Source organism: Acipenser ruthenus, chromosome 2, assembly GCF_902713425.1.
Source record: "Acipenser ruthenus chromosome 2, fAciRut3.2 maternal haplotype, whole genome shotgun sequence".
In the NCBI taxonomy this organism is placed as follows: domain Eukaryota; kingdom Metazoa; phylum Chordata; class Actinopteri; order Acipenseriformes; family Acipenseridae; genus Acipenser; species Acipenser ruthenus.
Genome location: NC_081190.1, coordinates 53,187,769 through 53,213,927, shown reverse-complemented (window position 1 = coordinate 53,213,927; position 26,159 = coordinate 53,187,769). Strand labels below are relative to the sequence as shown.

The 26,159-nt window shown below is 39.3% G+C and overlaps 2 protein-coding genes across 4 annotated transcripts in view; both read left to right on the top strand.

Moving 5' to 3' along the window:
- LOC117408809 (bifunctional methylenetetrahydrofolate dehydrogenase/cyclohydrolase 2, mitochondrial-like) overlaps positions 1-14,124 on the top strand; it is a 63,767-nt gene extending 49,643 nt beyond the window's left edge. For both annotated transcript variants that reach the window (XM_034014133.3, XM_034014132.3), the window contains one exon: positions 9,843-14,124. In XM_034014133.3, coding sequence (XP_033870024.2) covers positions 9,843-9,958 — 116 coding nt within the window. In that variant the 3' untranslated portion in view covers positions 9,959-14,124. The remainder of the gene's footprint in view (positions 1-9,842) is intronic.
- Positions 14,125-15,777: 1,653 nt separating this feature from the next.
- Positions 15,778-24,726, top strand: LOC117408353 (epigen-like). Of its 2 annotated transcripts, none has more exons than XM_034013280.3 (5): positions 15,778-16,006; positions 19,677-19,790; positions 22,715-22,835; positions 22,980-23,132; positions 24,269-24,726. In XM_034013280.3, the coding sequence occupies exons 1-5, from the start codon at positions 15,970-15,972 to the stop codon at positions 24,321-24,323; spliced, it is 480 nt and encodes a 159-aa protein (XP_033869171.1). In that variant the 5' UTR covers positions 15,778-15,969; the 3' UTR covers positions 24,324-24,726. The 2 variants fall into 2 exon arrangements, with proteins under 2 accessions (XP_033869171.1, XP_033869172.1); XM_034013281.3 differs by having other exon boundaries at positions 15,779-16,006; positions 19,680-19,790.
- The last annotated feature ends 1,433 nt before the right edge of the window (positions 24,727-26,159 follow it).

Here is a 26,159-nt window from a genome sequence, read left to right as displayed (position 1 = left end):
TCTAATTAAGTAATTTAAAACACAGCTGGAACAAAAGCCAGGAGGGATCCGGCCCTCCAGGACCGGAATTGTGCACCCCTGCTCTAGTGTAAACGCAACTCAAGCTACCCGAGCCGTACCAGGCTGGCTCGACTCGGCACTGGCACCGGCTCGGCTCAGGTGTGCAGGTGTAAACGTAGCTTTAATGATCCAGCCACACACAAACTTGATTTTTCAAAACACTTGCTCACTATTTTTTAAAAACAATAACAAAGAAAATAAAACAAAAACAAAACCTAGCTCTTTTCGAGCATTAACTAAAACACAGGAACCTAAACTATCTTGCAGGACGGCTAAGCCGTTTACCTGCCAAATAAACCAAACAAACCACACAGGTTTCACACAGAAAAACAGGTTTTACACTACCCTTCTTTTTACGCTTGAGCACACTATCAAGCGGGCTCCTATACACACCAGCAGCCCAGAACAGACTGGCTGCTCTCTTTAAATACCCTGCACCTGGCTCTAATTTACAATGCTAGCCAGGTGCAGGGGATAACACAATTAACAAATAATTAAACAATTAACAAAAACAATTAAACTAAACCAATGTGCATTTGCACATGTTTTCCATGCAGGGAGGATATTAACCCCCTCCCTGCTGTGTTACAATATATATATATATATATATATATATATATATATATATATATATCATAATCATTCCAAATTGTTTTACATTTAAATATGCACGTAATAATAATTTAAAAAAAAGACATGATCTGGAATACATTATTTTACACAGGTATGAAATATGGCCTTCATATTATTTAAGGAAACAGTATTTGTTTGTCAGAATTTTTCAGAGCTGCAATAATGTATTAAGCCGGTACAGATCATTCTGCCTGTAAAGTGTCGCTTTGGCGACATTGTAAAAGTATTGGAAAGACGAGATTGATACCTAAAGTTTAGTAATACTGAAAAGTTCACCCTTTCGAATGATGTATTGGATTAGAAAATAACTGCATTTCTAATGATGTATGCAGTACACAAAGTTATGCACTCAGTGCCACCTTATCAGTCATACAGACTCGTTTTTACATTTTATTTTTTGCCTCAGATCTCTATATATCTGATCAACTATTGACTAACCAAACATACATTCCAGCATGCTATGTCAAAAACACAAGCAACTCCAGCTGCCAGCTCGTCATCACGCCATCAGGCAGCCGCTCTAATCCATGTACGCCATCTACCGGGCATTTATAATAATGCAGCAGATGCAGTTTCTCGTTTACAGATTTCCAGATTTCACAGTCTGGTCCCTACAGCTCAGCCAACTCCAGCAGTGACACCCCAGTTCAACCAGCTAATTTTCAACTGAACCCAACTATCAGCGGGCTACTCAATACAGCGCAAGCATACATGGCTGCAGCACTGGCTCCTTCCACTAGATCCTCTTATTCCACTGGCTGGAACACCTATTTGACTTTCTGCTCCCAAAGCAGGATTAATCCAACCCCATTCAACCAGGACTGGATTATGGCTTTTACAGTGCACGCAAAGGACTCAAGTGAAATTGGTATTGTCAGGAATACAATACCAATTTCACTCGATGTCCATTACCTCCCCAACTCTCCTATCAATACCAGCTGTCCGTCTCCTCCTGCGCGGAATCTCTAAGAGTTCTCCAACTGCTTCTCCTTCTCGCCTGCCTATCTCTATAGATATTCTGAACAATTTGATTTCAATCCTCCGTCAAGGCTGCTTCTCTACATTTGATGACCAAACAATGGAAACTATATGTCTAACTGCATTTTTTTAAAGATGCTCAGAATATGCAGTTCCTTCTATTGCCAGCTTTCCTATGCCTGGTATTCGCTGCAGTGATCTCACGCTCATCTTGGATTTCCACTTTATCCTCTTCCTGCACATTTCCAAAATGGATCAGCTTCGGCAAGGTCAATTTATTCAGCAGTCAAAAATTGACTCTCCTCTATGCCCATATGCTTCCATGCAGAAATAAATCACAGAACGCAAACCTATTTCAAATTCTGCCCTCCTGTTCATCGATTCAAGCCAGACTATTATATCCAGACATTGGTTCACATCTCATTTATGTTGGTTTCCAGAGCAGGACTTCATTGAGAATTGGGGCAGCCACATCAGCAGCAAGAGCAAAGATTAACCAGCATCTAATAAAAATATGGGGCGCTGGACCTCATTAGCAGTTGAGTCATACATACATTCTTCCCAATCTGAGATACCTTCTGCACAACAGTCTATTGCTAGTATGTCTGGAGTGGGGACAACCCTTCTGCCGGGACCACCAAAGGTTTTCCCCCTAAAAAGAACTTTTTTTTTTCCTTTCCACTGAGCGGAGGGTCTTCACATAGTCAGTAGGGAGCCAGTTACTAACCTTCTTTGTTGTGTTAAAAATGTTTTCTTTCTTTCTTTCTTTCTTTCTTTCTTTCTTTCTTTCTTTCTTTCTTTCTTTCTTTCTTAGCAGGGAGCCGGGGGTCCATTCTTTGGGGGGTTAGTGATCTCACTTTCTCCACTTCCTTTAGCTCAGTAGGAGGGTTCTTCACGAGTCAGAGGGGACCCCCAACCAAACCCAACCTTTTAGCATCTCATGATCTATCACTACCCCACGCAACCTGAGGGGCAAAGCTTTTCTTCCTTCCTTTCAGGTGCTCAAGCCTCTATTTATGTAAGGGGCCCCCCAAGAGATGGGGACCCCTCTTTCATATGTCGGATCCCCCAAGAGACGGGGATCCCTTGTGTATGTCATGTGCCCCAAGAGACGGGAACCCCTTTTCCATATGTAGTCAATCTTTACTAACTCTATGTCCCTGAGGGTGCCGTGCGCCCAGTCTTGGAGGTTGCCTCACCATGACGTGGTCTCACCTAATTGTGGTGGTGACTTCACCATGACGTGGACCTCGTCCTGCCGTGGGCTTGGTTCTAACTGTGGGCCGAGAAGTCAGACGACGTCACTACAGGTAGCCTTGCTCCCGCCCCGTGAATAATATATGTAAAATAAACTCCCAGAAAATGTTTTTAAAGATAGAAACCGAAAATGCGGAACACTAGATCCAATGGACAAGGCCATGGGCCAAATTATACTACGTTTTATTATGGGCATGGCCATTTGTCAAATGCAATAAAGAATTGTTCATTTCAAATCTTGTGGATGTCTCCTTTCTGAAATAAAATACAAAAGAAAAAATGGAATACATGAAAAAACAGAAAACAAAACACAGCTTATGGCTTACCTTTTCTGTGACATATTCCATTATGTGAAAAATAAAATCTACAAATTGTTCTAAATTAATTATAAATACAAAACAGAAGATAATTGATTGCATAAGTATTCAACCCCTTGAGTCAATATTTGGTAGAGGCAGCTTTGGCAGCAATTACAGCCATGAGTCTATTTGGATAAGTCTCTACCAGCTTTGCACATCTGGACACTGCAATTTTTGCCCATTCTTCTTTGCAAAATTGCTCAAGCTACGTCAAGTTGGATGAGGACCTTTGGTGAACAGCAATTTTCAACTCTTTCCACATATTCTCAGTTGGATTGAGGTTCGGGCTTTGACTGGGCCACTCCAGGACATTGACCTTTTTGTTTTTAAGCCACTCCAGTGTGGCTTTGTCTGTATGTTTGGGGTCATTGTCCTGCTGGAAGATTAATCTTCTCCCAAGTCCCAGGTCTCTTGCAGACTTCAACAGGTTTTCCTCCAGGATTTCTCTGTACTTTGCTGCATCCATTTTGCACTCTATCTTCACGAGCTTTCCAGGCCGTGACACAGAGAAGCATCCCCATAGCATGATCCTGCCACCACCATGCTTCACGGTAGGGATGGTGTTCTCAGGATGATGTGCGGTGTTAGGCTTGCGCCAAACATAGTGCTTAGCGTTGAGGCCAAAAAGCTCTATTTTGGTCTCATCAGACCATAGAATCTTCTTCCACTTGGTCTCAGAGTCTCCCACATGCCTTCTGGCAAACTCTAGCCGAGATTTGATGTGAGTTTTTTTCACCAATGGCTTTCTTTTTGCCACTCTCCCATAAAGGCCAGTTTTGTGAAGCACCCGGGCTATTGTTGCCGTATGCACAGTGTCTCCCAGCTCAGCCATGGAAGACTGTAACTCCTTTAGAGTTGCCATAGGCCTCTTGGTGGCCTCCCTGACTAGTGCCCTTCTCACCCGGAGGACGGCCTGTTCCAGACAGATTCACAGATGTGCCATTGTCACAAAGATGGCCGGAGTGGGTGGCGTCAGACCAGAAGCAGGAAATAAACAGACAGAGAGGTGTGGTTTGGTGGAGCTGAGCGAATGGTTTCGCTCAGCATTTAATAAACAGCACAGAAAATAAAAGGTTTTAAACACAAAAACAGGACACAGCACTATACGCCAAAATAAAAAGACAAACAAAACGTACTACACTTAAACAGACAGACGAACAAACACGGTGAGTGAAAAACACTTCTAATTACTTTACGTTGTTTTATTTTCTCCTTCTCTCTCTCCCGTTCTCCACTCACCGAACACCCAACCCTGAGTGAAAGAAACGTGCATCTATATATACTGTTGTGCTGGGATTCGATTACTAATTAATTATTCACTTGAATCCCAGCACGTGAATTAATTCTGTGCAACCCCGTGCTCACATATTACATTTAACCAGCACGTGAAGTGATTTGTGCCCTCCTCGTGCCTAAATACAAATCTACATTTTTAAATACACGTGAAACACAGACCCGTTTATATCCCGTGTACCAATGACTATATACCAACATTTACACACGCACGCACCATACAACACATAATATGCACACAGGGGCGGGGCACATTGCCACATATACCCCCCCCCCTGTGCAAAGCACACATGGCCTCAACGGCCACCTCCCCCCTTAAAAATCCAGCAGTCCAGGACAAAGTCTCGGGCTGGGAAGGGAGGCTTCAGTGGGCCCATGGCTGGCCATGCTGTCAGCACCCCTGCCGGTAGTGGCACGGCTGACAGCCTGCTGGTCCACGCCTGCAGCGAAATTGCTGCGGGGGATGCTGGTCTCCTGACCTCTCCCGCTTTCTTCGTAGCCGGTAGCTCCCCTTGGTGGGGCTCCGACCACAGTACTTCCGGCAGTGCAAGTGCTGCAGTGGGAGCAGGTCTCCGGACCTCCCCCACGATCTCCGGCAGCGAAACTGCTGCAGTGGGAGCAGGTCTCCGGACCTCTCCCACGATCTCCGGAAGCGAAACCGCTGCAGTGGGAGCAGGTCTCCGGACCTCCCCCACGTTCTTCGTGGCCGGCAGCTCCCCTTGGTGGGGTTCCGGCCACAGTACTTCCTGCTGCGATGCGGAGCACCTGGCAGCCCCAGGCGATGCGGAGCGGCTGGCAACCCCAGGCGATGCGGAGCAGCTGGCAACCCCAGGCGATGTGGAGCGGCTGGCAACCCCAGGCGATGCGGAGCGGCTGGCAACCCCAGGCGATGCGGAGCGGCTGGCAACCCCAGGCGATGCGGAGCGACAGCCAGCCCCAGGCGATGCCAGACAGGCATCCTTGGGCGAAGCGTGGCAAGCATCCTTGGGCGAAGCGTCGCAGGCATCCTTGGGCGAAGCGAGACCGGCATCCTTGGGCGAAGCGAGACCGGCATCCTTGGGCGAAGCGAGGCAGGGAGTCAGGACAAGCTGGGGTGCAGGTGTTGGCCCTCTTCTCGGCCTCTGCGGCCGGGTGGTTCTTCCCCATGCTTCCCTCAGTAGCCTATGCAAGGGCTGCTGAGGGCCGCCAGCTTCACGTCCTGGTCTTTCTGGTGAAGGGAGAGGCAGCTCCTGCTGCTCTGCTCCTGCCGGTGGAGGTGGCGGAGGCAGAGGCAGCTCCTGCTGCTCTGCTCCTGCCGGTGTAGGTGGCGGAGGTAGAGGCAGCTCCTGCTGCTCTGCTCCTGCCGGTGAAGGTGGGAGCAGCGTGTAGTCTCCTGCCGTTGGAGGTGGGAGCAGCATGTAGTCTCCCCCTTTTCCAGGGGACTGGTGCTGCTCTGCCTCTCTTGCAGGGAACTGGTGCGGCTCCACCTTTGAAGGGGAAACCAGCAGGCATTCTTCCTCTGCTGGTTGTGATGGGGAAACCAGTAGGCATTCTCCCTCTGCTGGTGGAGGTGGAACCAGCAGGCATTCTCCCTCTGCTGGCAGCTTGGGTTCTAGAGCTGTGGAAGCCCCGACTTCCCTCTCTTCGGACTGTGGACGCACCGACTCCTCCCTTTTGGGCTGTGGACGCACCGACTCCTCCCTTTTGGGCTGTGGACGCACCAACTCCTCCCTTTTGGGCTGTGGATGCACCGACTCCTCCCTTTTGGGCTGTGGACTTACCGACTCCCCCCTCTTGGGCTGTGGACGTTCGGGCTCCCTCCACTCAGGTGTAGGACGTTCGGGCTCCTCCCACTCAGGCGTAGGACGTTCGGGCTCCTCCCACTCAGGCGTAGGACGTTCGGGCTCCTCCCACTTGGGCTGTGGGGGCAAAACCAGCAGGCCTTCTTCCTCTGCTGGTGGAGACGGGGACAGCAGGTACTCCACTGCTGGTGGACCTGCTACCTGGGCTGTTGTTGTGGTTATGACCGCCTCCAGGTAGCTGAGGACCAACTCCACACCTTCCTCCCAGGTGCTTAGGGTGTGTTCCCTCTCGTAAGCCTCCCATCGCTCCCTGTCCATCAACCACAGGAACCGGATGGCTACTGGCATAGACTGGGCCTCCAGCCCAGCATTTTCCAGGATCCAGTCCCGTAGTTTGATGGCGTTGTCTGCCATTGCCCCTTTTTTTTTTTTTCAAAAAAATGCGGTTCCTGCTCTGGCCTGAGTCCTGGAGGTGCTGTAGATCCCACGCAGGACACCACGTGTCACAAAGACGGCCGGAGTGGGTGGCGTCAGACCAGAAGCAGGAAATAAACAGACAGAGAGGTGTGGTTTGGTGGAGCTGAGCGAATGGTTTTGCTCAGCATTTAATAAACAGCACAGAAAATAAAATGTTTTAAACACAAAAACAGGACACGGCACTATACGCCAAAATAAAAAGACAAACAAAACGTACTACACTTAAACAGACAGACGAACAAACACTAATTACTTTACGTTGTTTTATTTTCTCCTTCTCTCTCTCCCGTTCTCCACTCACCGAACACCCAACCCTGAGTGAAAGAAACGTGCATCTATATATACTGTTGTGCTGGGATTCGATTACTAATTAATTATTCACTTGAATCCCAGCACGTGAATTAATTCTGTGCAACCCCGTGCTCACATATTACTTTTAACCAGCACGTGAAGTGATTTGTGCCCTCCTCGTGCCTAAATACAAATCTACATTTTTAAATACACGTGAAACACAGACCCGTTTATATCCCTTGTACCAATGACTATACACCAACATTTACACACGCACGCACCATACAACACATAATATGCACACAGGGGCGGGGCACATTGCCACAGCCATATTCTCTCCATTTCTTAATAATGGACTTTACTGTGCTCTGGGGGATATTCAATGCCTTGGAAATGTTCTTATATCCTACCCCTGATTGGTGCTTTTGAAGAACCTTATTCCGGATTTGCTTTGAATGTTCTTTCGTCTTCATGATGTAGTTTTTGTTAGGAAATGTACTAACCAACTGTGGGACCTCCCAGAGACAGGGGTATTTAACCTGAAATCATGTGAAGCACCTTAATTGCACACAGGTGGACTCCATTCAACTAATTATGTGACTTCTAAAGACAATTGGTTGCACCAAAGCTTATTTAGGTGTGTCATAGCAAAGGGGGTGAATACTTATGCAATCAATTATTTTCTGTTTTATATTTGTAATTAATTTAGAACAATTTGTAGATTTTATTTTTCACTTTGACATTATGTGTAGATCAGTGGCAAAAAACCCTAATTACATCCATTTTGATTCCATGTTGTAACACAATAAAAAGTGGAAAAGTCCAAGAGGGGGTGAATACTTTTGAGAGCCACTGTATCAATTATTGAATTGTTCCTACACTTTTCTGTATTCAAAAAACTCAACTACCAATTAATACTGCTTCTTATCTTATGTCTTTAATTTTGCAATTGCTTCACATGTTTCTCTTTTGGCTCACTCGGTATTATGGTATCTATATAATGTGACATTGTTTTTGTTTCTGAAATATAATTTATTTGTTTCATTGATGTCTGGTTCTGTCTTTCACCACTTTTTTTCTGTGCTATAAACAGTTTGCTTAAATATGTGGACTTTAATTACTTTGAAATTTACTGTCTGCTAAGACAAGTTTGTGGTTTTAAGATTCTGATATAAGTACATGATTTTGAAATTGCTTTTAATAGACACGTACAGGTATAAGTAACTTTTATTTGCTCTTTAAATCTGGATGCCTAAAATTATAAAAAATGAACATACGCTTATTTTGAATCTTGGGTCCCTATTAAGGCACATATTTAGACCCAGTACATGCAGTTTTAGACCCCTGCAAAACCCTGAACTTCGTTACTGGTGGAGGGTGTTGCCCCCTGCACCCACGCTGGGAGAGGACCCCCATACCCCCCTGCCTTCTACTTAGGATTTCTAGTCCCCTACTTTAAATGAAAATGAAAAGACTGATTGGTCAGCGCTAACAGAATTCCTTCAAAATCACAACATGAAAGAGGAGTGGCGCAATCCAGTGGAAACATAAAGCACTCTGCTCTTACGTTTACACTTTACCGCATTTCCTCAAAATTGTGCCCTATATTTGAAACACCTTTTTATGTAACTTCTGAACATTTTCACTTACATACTAATGTAATATAATGCACATTGGTCTGGTTATTTAGATGCATTCTTAGTAATGATTATTAGTAATCATCAATGTATTAATTAAAGGGCCTATTTTTGGAATGATTGAGTCAAGGTCTAGAATAACACAGGGAACTGCAAGCAAGCCACAGCGCAGTTTTGGAGCCACGAGTGTTGACAGGCTAGATTCAAGTATTCACTAAAAGAGAAAGTCGGAAATCCAGAGCAGTATTGCGACTCCTTTACTTGCAAAGAAACAAAAAATGGTGACTTCCATGTTCCAAAAGTCCACTGAAAACTGTGAAGCATAAAACACATTAAATTTTCACCTGACAGAGGCATTTGTTTGCGCAAATATCCCTCTTGAAAAACTGGACAACCAAAAGTTACATAAATTCTTTAGACTGAGTGTAGCAAATGGTGGAGCGATTCCTTCATCAGCCCAACTGAGACGTGAATACTTACCTAAAGTTGCCGTGTATCACAAGCAGGAGATTATGGAATTGGTAAAACAGTCTGGTTGCTTGTCAGTGGTCACTGACGAGTCGACTGATGCCCAAGATCAGTATGTGTTACACATTGTATTTGTTCTGCAAGACCTAAATGGTGACCATGCATCTGACGTAGAACTGAAAGCTGTCCTTGAAGATACACTTTACCTACAGGCTGTTAATTACAACGCTGTTTCACAAGCCATTGTAGAAGTGCTGGAATAACTTTGACGTTGATTTTGATGATGTCAATGCATTTATCTGTTTGCTGTTTAAAAAATAAATAAATCTGTACACATAATTTATAAAATAGTTCTGTGCACATTCCGCGAAATACGACACTACCCATGACACTGCCGTGAATTAAAAAAAAAAAAATCTGAGATTTTCACAGGGCCTTAATTACTAGGGCTATTCAATAAATGATTTTAATTTTGTTTAAGTTTGTATTAATATTGCACACATGAAGAGGTTTCTCATAAAGTATATATTTTTGTTAGATAATTAAAAGGGATTAGATGAGTATATAAAAGAGCATGTATTATTTTTTTTCTCGGTTTTCCCTTGCAGAGGTGAAGAAGAAGGCTGGGTACATCACACCTGTGCCTGGAGGTGTGGGCCCCATGACTGTCGCCATGCTCATGAAGAATACTGTAACTGCTGCTAGAAATCTTCTGACCCACTGAAGGACTGATGCCATATACAGTATATACTTTTATTTGATTCCACTCAAATGTTATCTTATTACTATTTATATGTTGTTTTAGTTCATATTTATTATATTTTCAGAAATGTATTTTTTCTACTACAGTCATTTTCAGTTCGACCTGTTTGAATAACTTCAACATTACTGTGAACTACACTACACCTGCGTTACAAGAAATATAAAATTTACATTTTAAAACAGGTGGTCGGATAGGGTGTGTTACATATTTACAGAAAGCACAGCTCAGAATGGTTTGAGTAATCAGGGTGTACCATTATATACAAATATATGCAATGCTTTAGGCTGTCAGTTTATGGACACAATATTTTGCTACCTTCAGGTGATGCTATCATGAAAAGTAAATCTCAGTTTTGCTGGTCAGTAAGACTGCCACCTCTACATTTTTTGTAAATGTATAAACTGTGTGCAGTAAACTGTTTAAGTGATGGGTAGGACCTTGTCAAACAAAAAAAATAATAATACTGGAATATTAAATGAATTTAAAAAAATAAAAATAAAAATAAAATAAAAAATTACCTCTCAATTGGATACTAAACACTACTCCACATTTACTACAGTACAAAGCAGTACACAATACAATTTTATTGCAAGATAGAAAAACATTTTATACATAAGGAAAAGGTAATTGCACAGATGTGCTTCAGTCAAAAACCTCATTGTAAATTACAGAACGCACAGTCATCTGCCAGCTACCAACATTCTGCTAATCTGCATGTATTTTACACAAGCAAAATTTGAATAAAAAAATAAACTTGGGTATTATTTTGGCAATAAAACTGCTTTTAGATTCACAAAAAAAAATAGTCTTACTTTTTTGGTTTTCATTATTCATTATTAGTGATCATATCCAGGTTAGTTTGAAACAACAACTCTTAATTGAACTGGGCCTACCTTTTTTCATTCCGTATCCTGTTCCATATAGAAAGGAAACGATATTTTAAAATGTTGGAACTTGCTAAACAATCAAGGCAGTTACAACCAGTATACACCAGCCTCGGGGTATTTATGTGGTTGGAAGAGTCAGTTCAATGCATTGTGAACTCTGTGGTTTCTTAACAAGCACTTGTATGCCAATGCTGGCACGCAAGTATTTAAAGAAAAATACATCCAATCACCCAGTTTGTATGTATAATAATGCATCATAATGCCAACCAGTCTGCATGCGATTACAACGTTATACAAAAATGCATCAGGGATAAAATTGTACAGACTTGCCTGCTGCTAGTGTTAGTTTATAGTTTATGGATTTTCTAAACGTTTATTACCAGAAAAACTAAACTGAGGGATTTACACGTCTAAAAGTTGCATCCTTACAGGTCAGTCTAAATTCCAATTAGGAAGAAACTATTTTACAGATTTTTATTTTACATGATTAGTATTAGTGGGTGGCATAAAGGAAATAAGGAAAGGTAATACAATCATGGCTGATTGCTTAACTGCACACGACACAGAGCATATTTTCTCATTGCTATATGATGTTCTAATTTTTTAACAAACACCACAGCATGTGGGAGCTATTTGGAAGTCTGAATAGTATCAGGTAGCAGTAATATAGGTGACAGTGACTGTGCAGTGCTGGGTAAGTCTAAGGGCTCTGTTATTCAACTCATTTTACATTTAAATAATAAAGGACAATGGACAGAATGTTAGACTAAGTGGTAGCAGTATTTATTCACGAATTAGAGTGTAACTGCGGTTTGGATTCAGTCTGGTTTTTCCTCCGATCTGTTTTGCACCCAGAGTAACTTACATGAAAATACTCCTGGCTCCAACACATGAAATTATTATAGTTTGAATTCACAGAGATTATTTTTTATTATTTGATTATTTAGCAGACGCCTTTATCCAAGGCGACTTACAGAGATTAGGGTGTGTGAACTATGCATCAGCTGCATCATCAGAGATGCATGTTGTCAATGTTTTTACAGCAATCATTCATTGCTGTCTAAAAAATGACTTCATTACCATTCCATAAATGCATTACATTTTCTTAATTAAACAAATGGACTCTGGGTGTGCAACAAAAATAAAATTGACACATACAGGAATTATACCAAAATAAGTTAACATGAGCTTTTTGTGAAACTAAGTGGTATTACTGAACACATATATTTCATGGTGTTTAAATCATTGGCCATAGAGATGTAGTTAATAATAATAATGTAGTTCTTTTACAGAGTTGAAACAATGAGGGTTTCTTACTTAGAGCTCTAACATGTACCCTTTTAAAAGTTTACCACAGGAAATTTGCACTGTAATTTAGCAGCTTTGCTTTTCCCATGTGTAACATACATGGGCCATCACTGAATAATACTGAATCAGTCACAGAGCAGTGGGTGCTGACACGCCGCACAGGCGTGCAGATTTAATGTCAACACAGGCCCCGACGCTCGGGTACCAGCAAGGGTAATCCTAGTGCCGCATTTAATAAAGAAAACAAAACAAAACAAATTTGATATTAAGTGTGCCATTTATTGGTTAAGGTTTTATGCTGCTTTTATTCATTTCAGAAAAAAATGGTATTGAGTTAGTCTATATTTAGAAGTTGTTTAAATGTATAAAAACACACAGTAATGTAAGATTTCCACTTACAAGGACAGCATAATTTCCCATTTTCTTTAATAATAGTGAGTAAAAAGCTAAATATAGCTTTTGAAAATTGTCATTTTGACCAGCAGTTTCTTCCTCTTCATAGCAAGGTTATAATTAAGATGATCCATTTAATCCAGGGGGGTTCTCTGTTACTGTAAAATGCTATAAAAATCCATTTGGCTCATCCTAGCAGTGTAGCTTAAGCAACTGACCCTGCTAAGACCCAATTAAGTTAGAATCATGAAAACAGCACCGCCTGTTGGTATGAATGCATACCATAGTTCAGTGTTTGCCTAATAATAAATAGTCCATCATTACTGATCAGGGCCAGCTCATGTGTAATGATAGCATTGTGATACCATGTCTGTCTTGATACAGTATATCTACGGCTTCTAGTTTTTGGTTTGTATTAATTTGATTTGTCAGTGCTTATTTTCTAGCTATATTCAACTCTTTTGTAGATACCCCGAAATCTTTTTTTGTGTGTTTTTTCCTCACAATATGTATAGTAGCTCGACAGTACTTGCACACTTAAGTTGTACCTTCTTTCCTTTGCTGTCTTCCAACCACAACTAAATCCTTATGGTCACATTTCTTTACATTTTGCCACAATTTGCAATTCTGTTTTAAATCCTCTGTATCTAACTGTAATATTTAAAGCTTTAAACCCTGCTAACAAGCCTCTATTTCTAATTGCAAGCAGAGTCTTCAAAAGAAATGTAGGCATTTGCTGCCACTCCGTAGTTGTGGTGGGTTTAAAGTATTCAGAATGAATCAATAATAGATAGGAGTCAGGAAGGAGGGACATTCCCTAACTGCAATAGGAAAGTTTGTTTTTTTATTTTTTTACTGGGAAAGAGGTGAAGTCAACTTGAATTGAGTAACCATTTACAGTGTTTTTTACGGTTATTTTTTTTTTTTTTTTTTGGATCAGGGGTGTTTTATCTGTTTATTGGTTAAAACCGAAAATCAGAAGCCCTAAGTATACCTCATACATATTGCCTCTAAAAATGCGTTTGTAAACATCAGTAATAAAAGACCCATAATTATTAATTGTATAGTGTCTATAGCAGTAGGCGGAAAACAGGAAGATTAATAAACCACAAATCTCTCTTGTTTTATCTTGTGCCACAGAATGATTTTAGTTGTGAAAGGGTTAGGGTTAGGGTTTTTTACATTGTGCCTCAGATTGATTTTAGTTGTGAAAGGGTCCATCTAATGTTGTCTGTTTTATTTATTTATTTATTTTTTGCTTTGTGTGATTTGTTATATCATGTGTTTGTGTTTAAACTTTAAATATTGTGTTCCCCATGCTTGTATGAGTGCTGGAAAAATACTGAAGGGACCCATGTTCTTTTGTAAAAGTCACATGTTTATCACCAGGGAAGTCAATATTTATAATGTTGCTGTGCCAATGAGCAAGTTGCTTTTTATCTAGATGCATGTGGGATAACATGTTTAGAGTGATCTAGGATTGTACAAGTCTTGCCTGCTGTAATTGTAACATTTCACAAAATAAACATTTGTTTCTCATGTCGTGTAATGTGATTGTATGTTCCATTTACCTTTAGTAGATGTTTGTACTTAAATATACAGTTATTTATGAAAAGTTCAAAATATGGTGGAAAAATGATAAAAAGGTAATAAATCTCTGGAATTGTATATGTATGTCATAATAGTGGTATAAAATACTTGAAAGTTATTGGAATAGTTGTTCCCATGGAAAGGCAGTGGGCCTTTTAAAATTACATGAAACATTCCCAAATTGTTATAAATTCTACAATATGAATACTAACTGCAAAATACTTCAATTAATAGAGGAATAATGGCTAGCCAAATGTAGTGGTGGTTGCCATCCAAAACCACATCCTTATTTTGGGCTGTTTTTAGAGCCCCATATCTCTTCACATATATTAGCTTAATATTTCTATAATTCTACTTGTATTTACAAAAAAAGGATGTTGGTTATATATGTGGGATAATGTTTATATATGCTTAAGTGGCCAGTATTTACTTAATAATTGGTTGCTGTTGAAACTACAGGGATGGGATAGGATGCACTGTTCATTTTTTTTTTTTAAATAAATGTAGTGGTCGCCAATTATTTTTTTGGTTTTCTCCCCAATTTAGTAATGTCCAATTATTTTTAGGCTCAGCCCACCACTTCCACCCCTGTGCTGACTCGTGAGAGGCGAAGTCGAACCCATGCTGTCCTCCAAAGCGTGTGCTGTCAGCCTCCTGCTTCTTTACATACTGCAGACTCACCATGCAACCACCCAGAGCTACAGCGTTGGAGGACAACGTAGCCCTGGACAGCTTACAGGCACCCGGCCAGACCACGGGTCGCTGGTGCACGGTGAGCAGAGGACACCCTGGCCGACCTAACCCTCCCTCCCCCCGGGCGGCGCGCAGCCAATTGAGCGCTGCCCCCTGGGAGCTTCCGTCCTCAGTCAGCAAAGGAATAGCCTGGGCTCGAACTGGCGACGTCCGGACTATAGGGTTAATGTGAGATGGCTAAGTTTTATTTACAGGTATTATATTGCAATGTCTCTAACTTTAAAACCGTCAGCCAACAGCTGACTGTGATTTGTGGTTTATCAAAAGTGAGATCCATAACTTCAAAAACATCATAGCTAAAACAAGTAGATACACTTTCTGGCCAGTGCCTTCCATGCAGATGAATGAAACGCCCTTAAACATCAAAGGTTTATCAATAGTTGCAATTTATAGACTTTCCATCTTTGGTGCTACTGTATGCCGACAGGACACAATAGAACACAGTGGTGTCCACAATTCATATGCTGACACAAATTTAAATTAAAAAAAACAAAAACCTGTATAGCATTTACTCTTGGAACAAGACATAATTATTCCCTGTCTACTCTCAGTTTTAATAAATACAATAAGTATTAGAAGCGTAAATTTAATGTGAATGTTTTATATATATATATATATATATAAGAATTATAGTGAACATTCTGATCACTCAGGCTTAAAATCTGTTAAACTTCAAAGAAACATATCATTATTTGCTTCAGGCGAATACCTTATTTTTTACCACAAAACTTTGCAAATTGCCCCAACATGCTTATGGGTGGAGGCAAGAGGAAACGTAAGTGTGACATGTAATGATACCTGTTAGGAACTTGCTCTTGGTTGAATGAAAAACAACAATAACCTGTAAGGCTCTTGCCAGATAAGATGAAACGCAACTTCATTGGTTTGTTTCTATCAGATGACAGAGGACGGAATTTGCTTCAAAGCTATAAAATTCCAGGCAAGTCATGCTTTCAAATCAAAGGATTCCAACTCTGGTGGTGGGAAAAGAAAAAGCCGGTTTAATTCGTCTGCTGAGTTCAAAAAAGTAAAAGCAACATAATGATCACTTATGGGGAGAGGTATTTGTTACTGAACGGTAAGTCATTGTCTTAGCTTTTTATTAATGCTTTTTATTATTGTTGTCATCATATGGTAATATCAAGGGGCTAATCAAAAATGATTGAGGATATCATATTTGTATTGGCATACACAGTTAAATATGTACAGTATATTTAATTCAGAACAGTGTCGTTAAAGGTTGTTGATATATAGGGCTCAATTTCCAATATTATTGAATTTTCAAAATTGCATTAAAAAAGTCTGAAAGACACATTTATAAACAGTGGCTCTAGAAATACTACATGTTGTGTCAAAGCTTTTGACAATTTTTTCCACTTTCCTCTAGTACAAAGCATTTCAACCAGGAGTTGCATAAGTTTGATTTTGTCATTTCAGAGGCAGTTTTAAAGAATTGAACTGTGTATGTTCACATATTTTTACCAAAAATGTATATAATGTAATCCTCCATTAAAGTTACAAAACTAGACACAAGTTAAGGGCTGTTTGTTACATTAACAGCCCCTCCCCCACATTTTATATATATAATAAATAACTTATTTTAGAAATCACTAGAGGGTTTTATGCCTAAATAAAATAACTGTCACTGCCAAGCCAGTGCTGCTAGGCTTAGCTTGAAAATGTGAGATAAGCATGAAAGTACAATAATCATTCTTAAGCCCCTTTCACACTGGCACTCCTACCTGGGTCCGGACCCGGGTTCTGGCTACACGGGGTCACAATGCCACGCAGTGTGAAACCACGTGCCTGGGTCGTACCTGGGTTGACCTGGGTCCCAGCGACCCACCTCAGGATGTGGGTCGACACGCTGTGACCCAGGTTCAGCAAGACAAAATGCATGATGGCCATTCATGAGCCGACGCAATAACAAACTGCCATGCCTGCGTGAAGGTTTCACTTCCGCAAGGAACATTTATTTTTATTCTGTTTAGCTATATTTTTGTTGATTGAGACAAAGCATGAGCCAGATTACAGCAGGGATGTAGAAACATTTGCTTTAATCAACATTTGGGTGCAAGGTTAAATCCAGAGAAGCTTGGATGGAAGCGTCTGTAACAAGCTTCTTCCGGAGCTTTGATACGCTCATTTGGGCACTTCCGCCTATCACCCTGGTCAACTCTGCTTTATCAAAAGCAGTGTGAAATTACATACCCGACCCGCATGATACCGGGTCCTGAACCAGGTAGAGCATGTCAGTGTGAAAGGAGCTTCAGAATTACTGTAGTTCCTTTTTGCAGGTGACATCCAATCCCTTTTCCAGTGCACATAATGGCTTATATACTTAACACCTCCATTTTGTGCACACTACCATTTGAACCTGACTGAACAGACATTTTAAAACAAGCATGAGCCTGAAGTTTCCTGATTAAGAGCCAACATATATCACTTGAAAAGTGTGTGTGTATATGTGTATATATATATATATATATATATATATATATGTATTGGAGGTTGGCATGGGTAGAAAATCCGGAACCAGGTACCCGCAGTGAAAAAAAACTGGCTCTTTTTCGGGTAATGATTAAAAAAATAATAATAATAAATCACATATATTAATGTTTTAAGTGCATGATACATATTTCAATTACTATATAGTACACATACATTTTGTCCCTTCAGAGCTGTAGACTTGTATAACCTTTTTCAGTACTGGAAACATCGAAATAATAATAATCATAATCTCTGTTGAAATACAGTTATTAATGTTTAATGTGCATCATGCTGCAGGATTTTGCGACATATTTGCCATATTTCGCTATTGTTGTTGTTGTTAACATGGCTGTTATGTTCAGTTTAAAAACTAATGCAGTTGTACAACACCGCTATTACGTTATGGACTCTCACAATAGCTACCGTAAATTGAGCCAGTTGGGTTTTGACAGAAATTGCAAAAGAGTTAGTGGTACATGTGTGTCTGTTTGGTTGTAACAATAAAGTCTTGTGAATACATAACAGTGGCATCCAAGCAAAGCATTTTTTTTACCAAGCAGGAGATTAACGGAATTTGCAAACTCTGCCAAGGAAATATTTAATTCAAAGGAGGAAGCACACTTACTTAATGTGCTCCACATTATTTTATTTTTATTTTATTTGTTTGCTTATTTATTTTTAAATAAAGGCTACTTAATTTAGTAAGAAACTATATCTGTGCAATAACTGTAGATAAAGCATTCCATATTTGAAGCCACACGGTTGTTATTAATGGATCACAGAGTTATCACTGACATAACTGTTGTTTTGTCTGAGAAGAACAGTCGTCGCAGTTATTATTATTGAGGTGTACTTGCCGCTCGCTGTCTGTCATTGTTTTCTGTAAAACATTGATATCCTGTCAGTTAAGAAAAGTCTTAATGCAAAAGCTTGTTTTAAAGTTGTCTTTATTACGCCGGCCAGAGACCCATGCTTACAACTGAATTGTCATATTTTCAACATTTATTGTTAAATTCTCAAATTAATAAATATATATAATGTTCTATTTGGGACAAAAGAATACAAAAGATGGATTCAGTTCTGCTTGGACAAGTTGTTTGTTCACATCATTGGCGTGTTAAGTAAATGAGCCACTCAGAGCAGCTCAGTGAAAGAACCCACTTAACAGCATGCTCAGTCCTGCTCCCACTGAGCAGCTCGGAGCGCTGCAGAGCAGGTTTCATCAGTGATTCGAGTGAGCAGAAAAAGTCTTGCTCTAAGCAGCTCAGTTAATTAACACATCCACTGTTGGAAAAACACAGCCCCTGAATAAAAACCATTGGGAGTTGTGAAATATCTAAATGTTATGTTACATTTTATTAGACCAACAAATTAATTACACAAGTTTTGGCGTTTACATAGAGGGACAGGTTAACTTAATGAAAAAAAAAAAAAAATATATAGTAATAATAAAAACAGTTGATGTAGCACATTAGAACCCTCTAAAAACAGCTTGAGTGGTTTCTTTCTAGTTGGAGCCCTGAAGGAAAAGTTAAGTAAATCTAGACCAGATCCTTGAACACAGTATGATATTAAAAAATGATTTAAAAAATGGGCCTGATTTGTTTAGATTTTTATTACTTTACACCAAAGTGCAACTGTATTCTATAGAACTGTCAACTCAGGTGAATTGTTTAAAATCTCTGCCCGGTTTGATTTATTTGACAAAAAGCCAAAAGTGGTAACTTGAGAAAAGGTGGGGTGGGGTGGGGTGGGGTGGGGTGGGGTGGGGTGGTGTGCGTCTAGTGGGGTGGGGTCTAGTGGGGTGGGTGAGTAATTGCATCCTGTTGATAGACCAATAGAAGTATGCTTGTGTGGGCAGGTGCGTGCTGACGTTAGTTCATGAGAATTGTCATACTGTACCTAAATTCAAGTTACTTTCAATATTTACTGAAACAATTGAAGGTACTGGATACAATCTTTAAATTTGTTCAGTATAAAGCTAGTATGTTGCTGCAGTAGTGTATTTGAAGTCAAGTATGCTCTTTTTCTTTGTTTTCAACTTAACACTTTTCATTACAGTAGGTTTCTAGCCATGTTTGTCAGTAAACCATACATTAGGTACTGTAAGCAGTTAAGTACAACCAAAGTATTGCTTTTGGTTTAGGGACAAAATTGTGGTATTCCCTTATTGTACAATAACCACGGGTTATTGTACACTGTAATAATGCGGATGCAGATGAAATACGTTGTGATTCACAGCTTCTTTTGTCTTTTAGCAGTCATGGCATTTACAATAATGGTTGCCTGCTCATCCTCAACAACTGTGATGGAGAACTCTGCTGAAAACACTGACACACTTAAGGGATTTGAAGAGTATAATGACACAACAGGTATGTTACAGCTAGTAGAAACCATCATTTTCTGTTTCAGTGCATATTAGCTTTATTGTGGTCATATCAGGGAAATGAACAGAAAAAAGGGATAAAAGACAAGACTGGATTTAAATACAGATTCAGATTAATTCATTTGGGGAACATAGATAATGTTTGTGGTTTATATTACATTAACAATCCAATTCATGGAATTTTACAAGTTACTGTTTGCAATAAAGGATATGTAATATAGTATATAGGCTGATTACATTCTACAACTCATATAGTGTATGTATTGGAATGATTGTCCCATCCTGTGGCAACTTTTCACATTTTACATAACATTTATCCCCCTCACTTCTGTCTTATTCAAAGGCAGTGTTTCGGTCCCCTTACTTCTTTGTGGGGAAAGTCCATTTTTGGTAAAGTGACCAGATGTCCCGTTTCGGACATGACAGTCCCACTTGGAACACTGGTCCCAGTGTCCCCAGAACATTTCTAGGGACGCTCATTTCATACACCTCAGGGCGTAGTCTCGAGTCCGGTTCTAAATTAAACCGCATCAGGTAGTGTGGTTTGTCAGAAGTGTGGATGCTGTAATATCGAACTACATTTTTTGTGTATCCTCCAATACCCCAGAATGCTTTCTGATATAAACTGTTTTGATTTGTGTTTGTTTAGTTGGATAAACGGCTTATCTGTCCTGACCGTCAGACAGGGACCAAAAAGTATTGTTTAGTTAGTGTTCCAACTGAGAGCTAGCTTTATTTTGTTAGTTTTGTTTTATTAGCGGTTGTTTCTCTGCCGCAGTGTAAGACACCTGTTTAAAAATTCAAGACTCCAGCCTGATCACTTACACCCTCGGCCTCTCTTTAAGTTAACATTTACTATAAAGGCTTTGTCAATGTTGAAAACATGCATCAGCATACTCCCCTACTCTGAATTAAACACAATGAACCCTTTTTATACAGCTGATAACAAGGACCCATTAGCACCTACTTAATCACTGACCATTCCAGATCAGCATGTGGAATTCCCCCCCACCCCCCACCCCCCCACAGAACTGGGAAAGGGTGACCGCTGGTGGTGAAACGGCATATTATAGTGGCCCAGGGAATGAGGCTCTTTTCATCCTAAGGCTAATGTACTGCCTTTGTAGCCACAATATATATATATATATATATATATATATATATATATATATATATATATATATATATATATATATATACACACACACCACCCACTCGATATATCGTGGGTGTCGTGGTCCAACACAAATCCACTATATATCGAGGGCCGCGATATAGCGAGAGACCCATAGAAAAACAAATAGGCTACTAACAAATGCTGTACAACCACTCCCTCATTTTATCATGGGTATCAGGGTATAATATAAATTCTCTACGCAACACGCTTTTTCTCATTTTTCATATAAAAAGCAGCACACTGTTTTAATTCATACTGCGGAGGGTAATTGCTTCTCATCAACTTAAGTCTCCAATTAATTTCATGAATCTTCCTCTCCTAACCGCTGCATTGAAAGAATCCATTCATAACATATATTCTGTATATTTTAGTTTGTGATGTGTAGTATGAAATAAAATGAACAGTAATTCTAAGTGAAATTGTCTATGTATAGTGCAGCTATACAGTCGGCAATAGAATAGCCTTGACTCGATCCTCCAGGCTATAGGGCGCATCCTGCACTCCACTCGGAGTGCCTTTACCAGATGCACCACTCGGGAGCTACAGCCTTCCTTTTTATGTCCTGTGGCAGGTCTAACAAGTGTCAATCAGCAGCTCATTTATACAGTGGGCAATGGCATACAAGATTTATACATTGTTTTTATTATTTATATATGCTCCTATTATGTCTAGTAGTCGATTGTTGAAATTGTTGCTTTTTTATTTATTTATTTTCTTATTTTTCAGTTTAAACAGGGGCGGTTTTGTCCTCCCACAGGCTGTACTGATCCTTTGTCACGTCAGTGTTTAGATATTGATTTTATGAACAGAGGAACTTTCATTTCATTTTTTTTTCTGGTATCCTGAGGTCAGGGGTTTTGGGAATGGCTGCTTTGTGAAGCTCAGTTGAGTGGCAGCAGTTCTATTTGAAGTGTAATTCTGCTTAAAATGTTTAGAATAAAAGATAGATATTTTGGAACATGTACTGCGTGGTGTTTTAAAATAAAATAACTACAGTACTTCAACAGAAACAAAGCCCAATTCTATTATGACAAACCATAAATAATTATTGTTTGCTATGACAGGCCATTCTTAAATCAATAAACTGGTGGGGTTTAAAGGGATGAATACAATTACAACACAATCACTTTAAAAAGGGAAAAGTGTGTCAGTTACTGTAACAGCCACAGATAGCTAAAATGCCTCATAAACCTTATTTACCAAACACCATTTGCACGACAGTGGATGTGTCTAACAGCCATAGTTTACAGATTAGGTAATATAAAACCAATAACAGATGTCAATGTATGTGTGGTAGTTCACTTGCACGCCTTTTTCCACCTTGTGTGTTCTCTGGAATGTAGAACTCTGTCTTGACTGCCTGAATCATTTCTCTGAAATGACTAAATGCCTTTGCAGCAAACTAAATGCAAATTGGACTCAGAATAATGTGTGCAGGTATTAATTATAATATCATGCAAGGAGGCACCGTGGTGAACACTTTTTGTGTTAGATCTGGAATCCATGAACATTAATTAGTCTGCAAACAAGCCTTAAGCTCAATTGTGGCAAGACCATTGGTGTTCTGAAAATGTGTTTGTGATTGCGGTAACCACTTACTTGGGATAATACAGTTTCTGGGACTAGAGTGTTGTGGTGAGGTACTTAAAACACTAAAGCCACTGAAAAATAGTCTAGTGATAAAGTAACCTGTGACTAGGTTTGATATTTTTATCCCCTTTCCTTTCCAACAGACAACAATTCAGAGATGCCTCGTGTTCTAGAACTTCTAAGCGCTTGTACTGAGGATGACCAGAGCTTCTGTATGAATGGCATTTGCAGTTACCACAGAGAACTCAATACACCAACTTGCAGGTAATTATTTTACAGTATTTATATCTTCCGCTGTGTAGATCATTAAAATAGAATCCTGAACCTAAACCTAAACCTTTGCCCATTACGGATTCTCAATATTTCATCAGTTATTGATTTTCCTGCTGAAATTAACTTAATTTTCAGATGTCATAAAGACTACACTGGAGAAAGATGCCAGCATCTGCTTTTGGATTCTCACACAGAAGAAGGCCCAGAGAAATTTATCGCCATTGGAGTTGGCATTTTATTGCTGATTGGTGGCACAATGGGTGTTCTCTACTGTTGTATTAAAAAAAGGTAAGACAGTGATAAATTAGCCAAGAAAATACAGCATATTTCCCAATGTACACAGTTTTTATTCTTTTTTAAAATTGTATTTGTGTTTATGGGTCATTTTTTTTTTTTTTTACAGTGCTCTCTGTTTATAAAAATCACATCCGCTCTGGATGTTTTGATGTTTTGGCGTGCAGTTACTGTTTGATTACATGTTTTCTGCATCATTGCATGATCCACACTGCGTAAGTGCCTAATCACGCAAGATGTGATCAAATTCAAAAACAGGGACTGTACACGTCATTGCACTTGATACAGTTCTGTATTACCACGAAAAAATTCTTATAAGCAGATTGCTTGATTCTTACGAGCAGAGCATGATTAGTAGGAATGATTTTGTCCCAGTGGTTTTGATCACTATATGCGGTTGATTCTTATATCAATGATTCTTATAAACAGAGTGCACTGTAATAAAATTTGTCTACCCAGTAAACCCAGGTGTAACAAACTATCAACAGGATTGTCATCAGGGACTAAGTAAAACATTATTGCAGATTATAGTGCCATGTTGTAAACAACCAACAAGAAAACTATTGAGATACTAGGATTTTAGAATTGAATTGTTCTGCAGCTCTTTGATATTTAATTTTTTTTTTAAGAAGTTCATGTAGTGGTTCGGGTCACACTGGGAAATGAGAGTTATCTTCAGTTCTATAACTTCAATCATTTTTATAGCTTGTTTTTATAAGGGGTAAAAAAGTTTGATAGTCATAAAACAGGTCTAGACCTTTCTTGTTTTCTATAAACATACAGTATGAATCTCAAACGTTATTTTAGTAAAAGAACCAACAAACATAATTACTCATACAATCCACACCATGTATTGGAAAAAAACAAAAACAAAAAAACAGAATACACCGAGTTTAAACTTTGTGAATATGGACCAAGATTTCATAGTTACTGAGAAACCTGCTTCATTGAATCACATGTCATTTGAATCACATACTTATCAAAAATTGCAATCTGTTTTATTGACACCTTTATAATGTATTTGATATGTTGGACTCAAGAAATCCGAATGGATGTAGCACTTGTTTTTTCATACTGAGATTCAAACTTAGGTTCTTTTGCCTCACAATGTAATGTGTCTTTTACTGCAGATGCAAGAAACAAAAGTCTCCATACCAGATCTGCCATCCAGACAACTCAGTATGAAGATATAAAGGGGGATGCTGGCGAATGACAAAATCCTGAGCTCCTCTCAATAGCTTTTGACATAACAACTGTATATGACTTTTGAGTTTTAAAGAGTCTAGAAAGTTCCTGACATAGACCATCTCTCTTTAGAAGTATGTCTCTCTAAATGATGTGTTCAAGGGGAGGGAAACATGGGTTTTGAACTCAGTATTAGGAATCACCCTTTTATTTATTTAAAGCTTCCAGTTGGCAATCCTGTTTTCAACTAATTGTGTAATTTGTAGTTTCCTCCAATACATTTGGCATTTAGAGACACTATACATTCTGTACCTTTTTTAAATTCAACCTTGATCGCCACAAACAAGCCAATCTTATCTGCAGCTAAGCAGGCTGAAACTTGCTGGCTTGAATTTTGACATACCGAGAACTCATTTTGTTCATAAAGAAAGAATGATTTGGCGTAAGAGCTTTAAATTAATTTGAACAGGGGTGCTTTGAAAACGTAATTTCTCATAGATTTTGTTTTAAGTGTCTCATTAACAGTACAATATCCACTGCTCTTGTGTAATTATTATGCTGTAGTTTGTGATCTAAATAAATTAACAGAGTAATGTGCACCATGGCAAAGGGGAAAGGAAAAAGCCCCTCACAGCTCATACAAGCCTGCTTGATTCAAGTATAAAAGACTGGTGAAAAAGTAAATAACCTGGCAGAGATGAGATATAAAACATTTGGGGTTGAAAACAAAAAGTCCATCAGGTCCACTAAAAAAATATTCCCTTGAGTGAATCACCATTCTTTGTGTAATGTATGCACCTTCATTGTTTAACACAAGATTTATATATGTTTATTTGTTATTTTTATTTATTTGGGACCTTAAATTAATGTAAATCATAAGGTTATTAATGTAAAATATATTACAATCATATTTAAGCCAAGATCCAATATACAGTGTGTCTATGTAAGAATAATTTAGTATGTGTTCACATGTGACATAAATGTCCCTTGTAAGTAAAAACAATATGGATGGATATGTATTGTTTAAAATAAATTATTAAAGATGTTTTATTATTATTATTATTATTGGTTTGTAAACATTTTCTAATAAAGTTTAGACGACAGGCTGCTGTCTCTATGAACTGTTTGTGTTATGTGTTTATCCAAACATTTCTGAGTCAACATAAACTCCTAGGTCTTTTTCATAGATTCCTTCTTCAATTTCAGTATCTAGCATATGATATTTATAATGCACATTTGTATTGCCTGCGTGCAGAACCTTACACCTTTCTCTATTAAATGTCATTTGCCATGTGTCTGCCCAGTTCTAAATGCTGTCTAGATCATTTTGAATGACATTTGCTGCTGCAACAGTGTTTACCACTCCTACTATTTTTGTGTCGTTTGCAAATTTAACAAGTTTGCTTACTATACCAGAATCTACAGTAAATCATTAATGTAGATAGCAGATGACCTAATACTGATCCCTGTGGTACACCACTAGTTACCTCACTCCATTTTGAGGTTTCTCCTCTAATCAGTACTTTCTGCAGAGACTTGTATGTTGTTCGTCTTAACTGATGACGGCTGTCTGTGGTTGCTTGTGTTGCCTTGCCCCTTCCACTGCTTGTAAGGGGGTGGGAGGGAATGCAGAGTTAGGATTAAAAATTGTAACATCACATTTCCCTACTTATTTTTTAACAAAGTTTTTTGCAAAGAATTGCCTTCCTTTTTGAGAATATTTATAGCTAGAAATCCTGTATATTCTATTATAGAGCACAAAATATAAAAGTGGCTATATTTGTAAACTTGATTAAACACGTCTCTGGTGTTAAACATATGTTAAACACTGACACA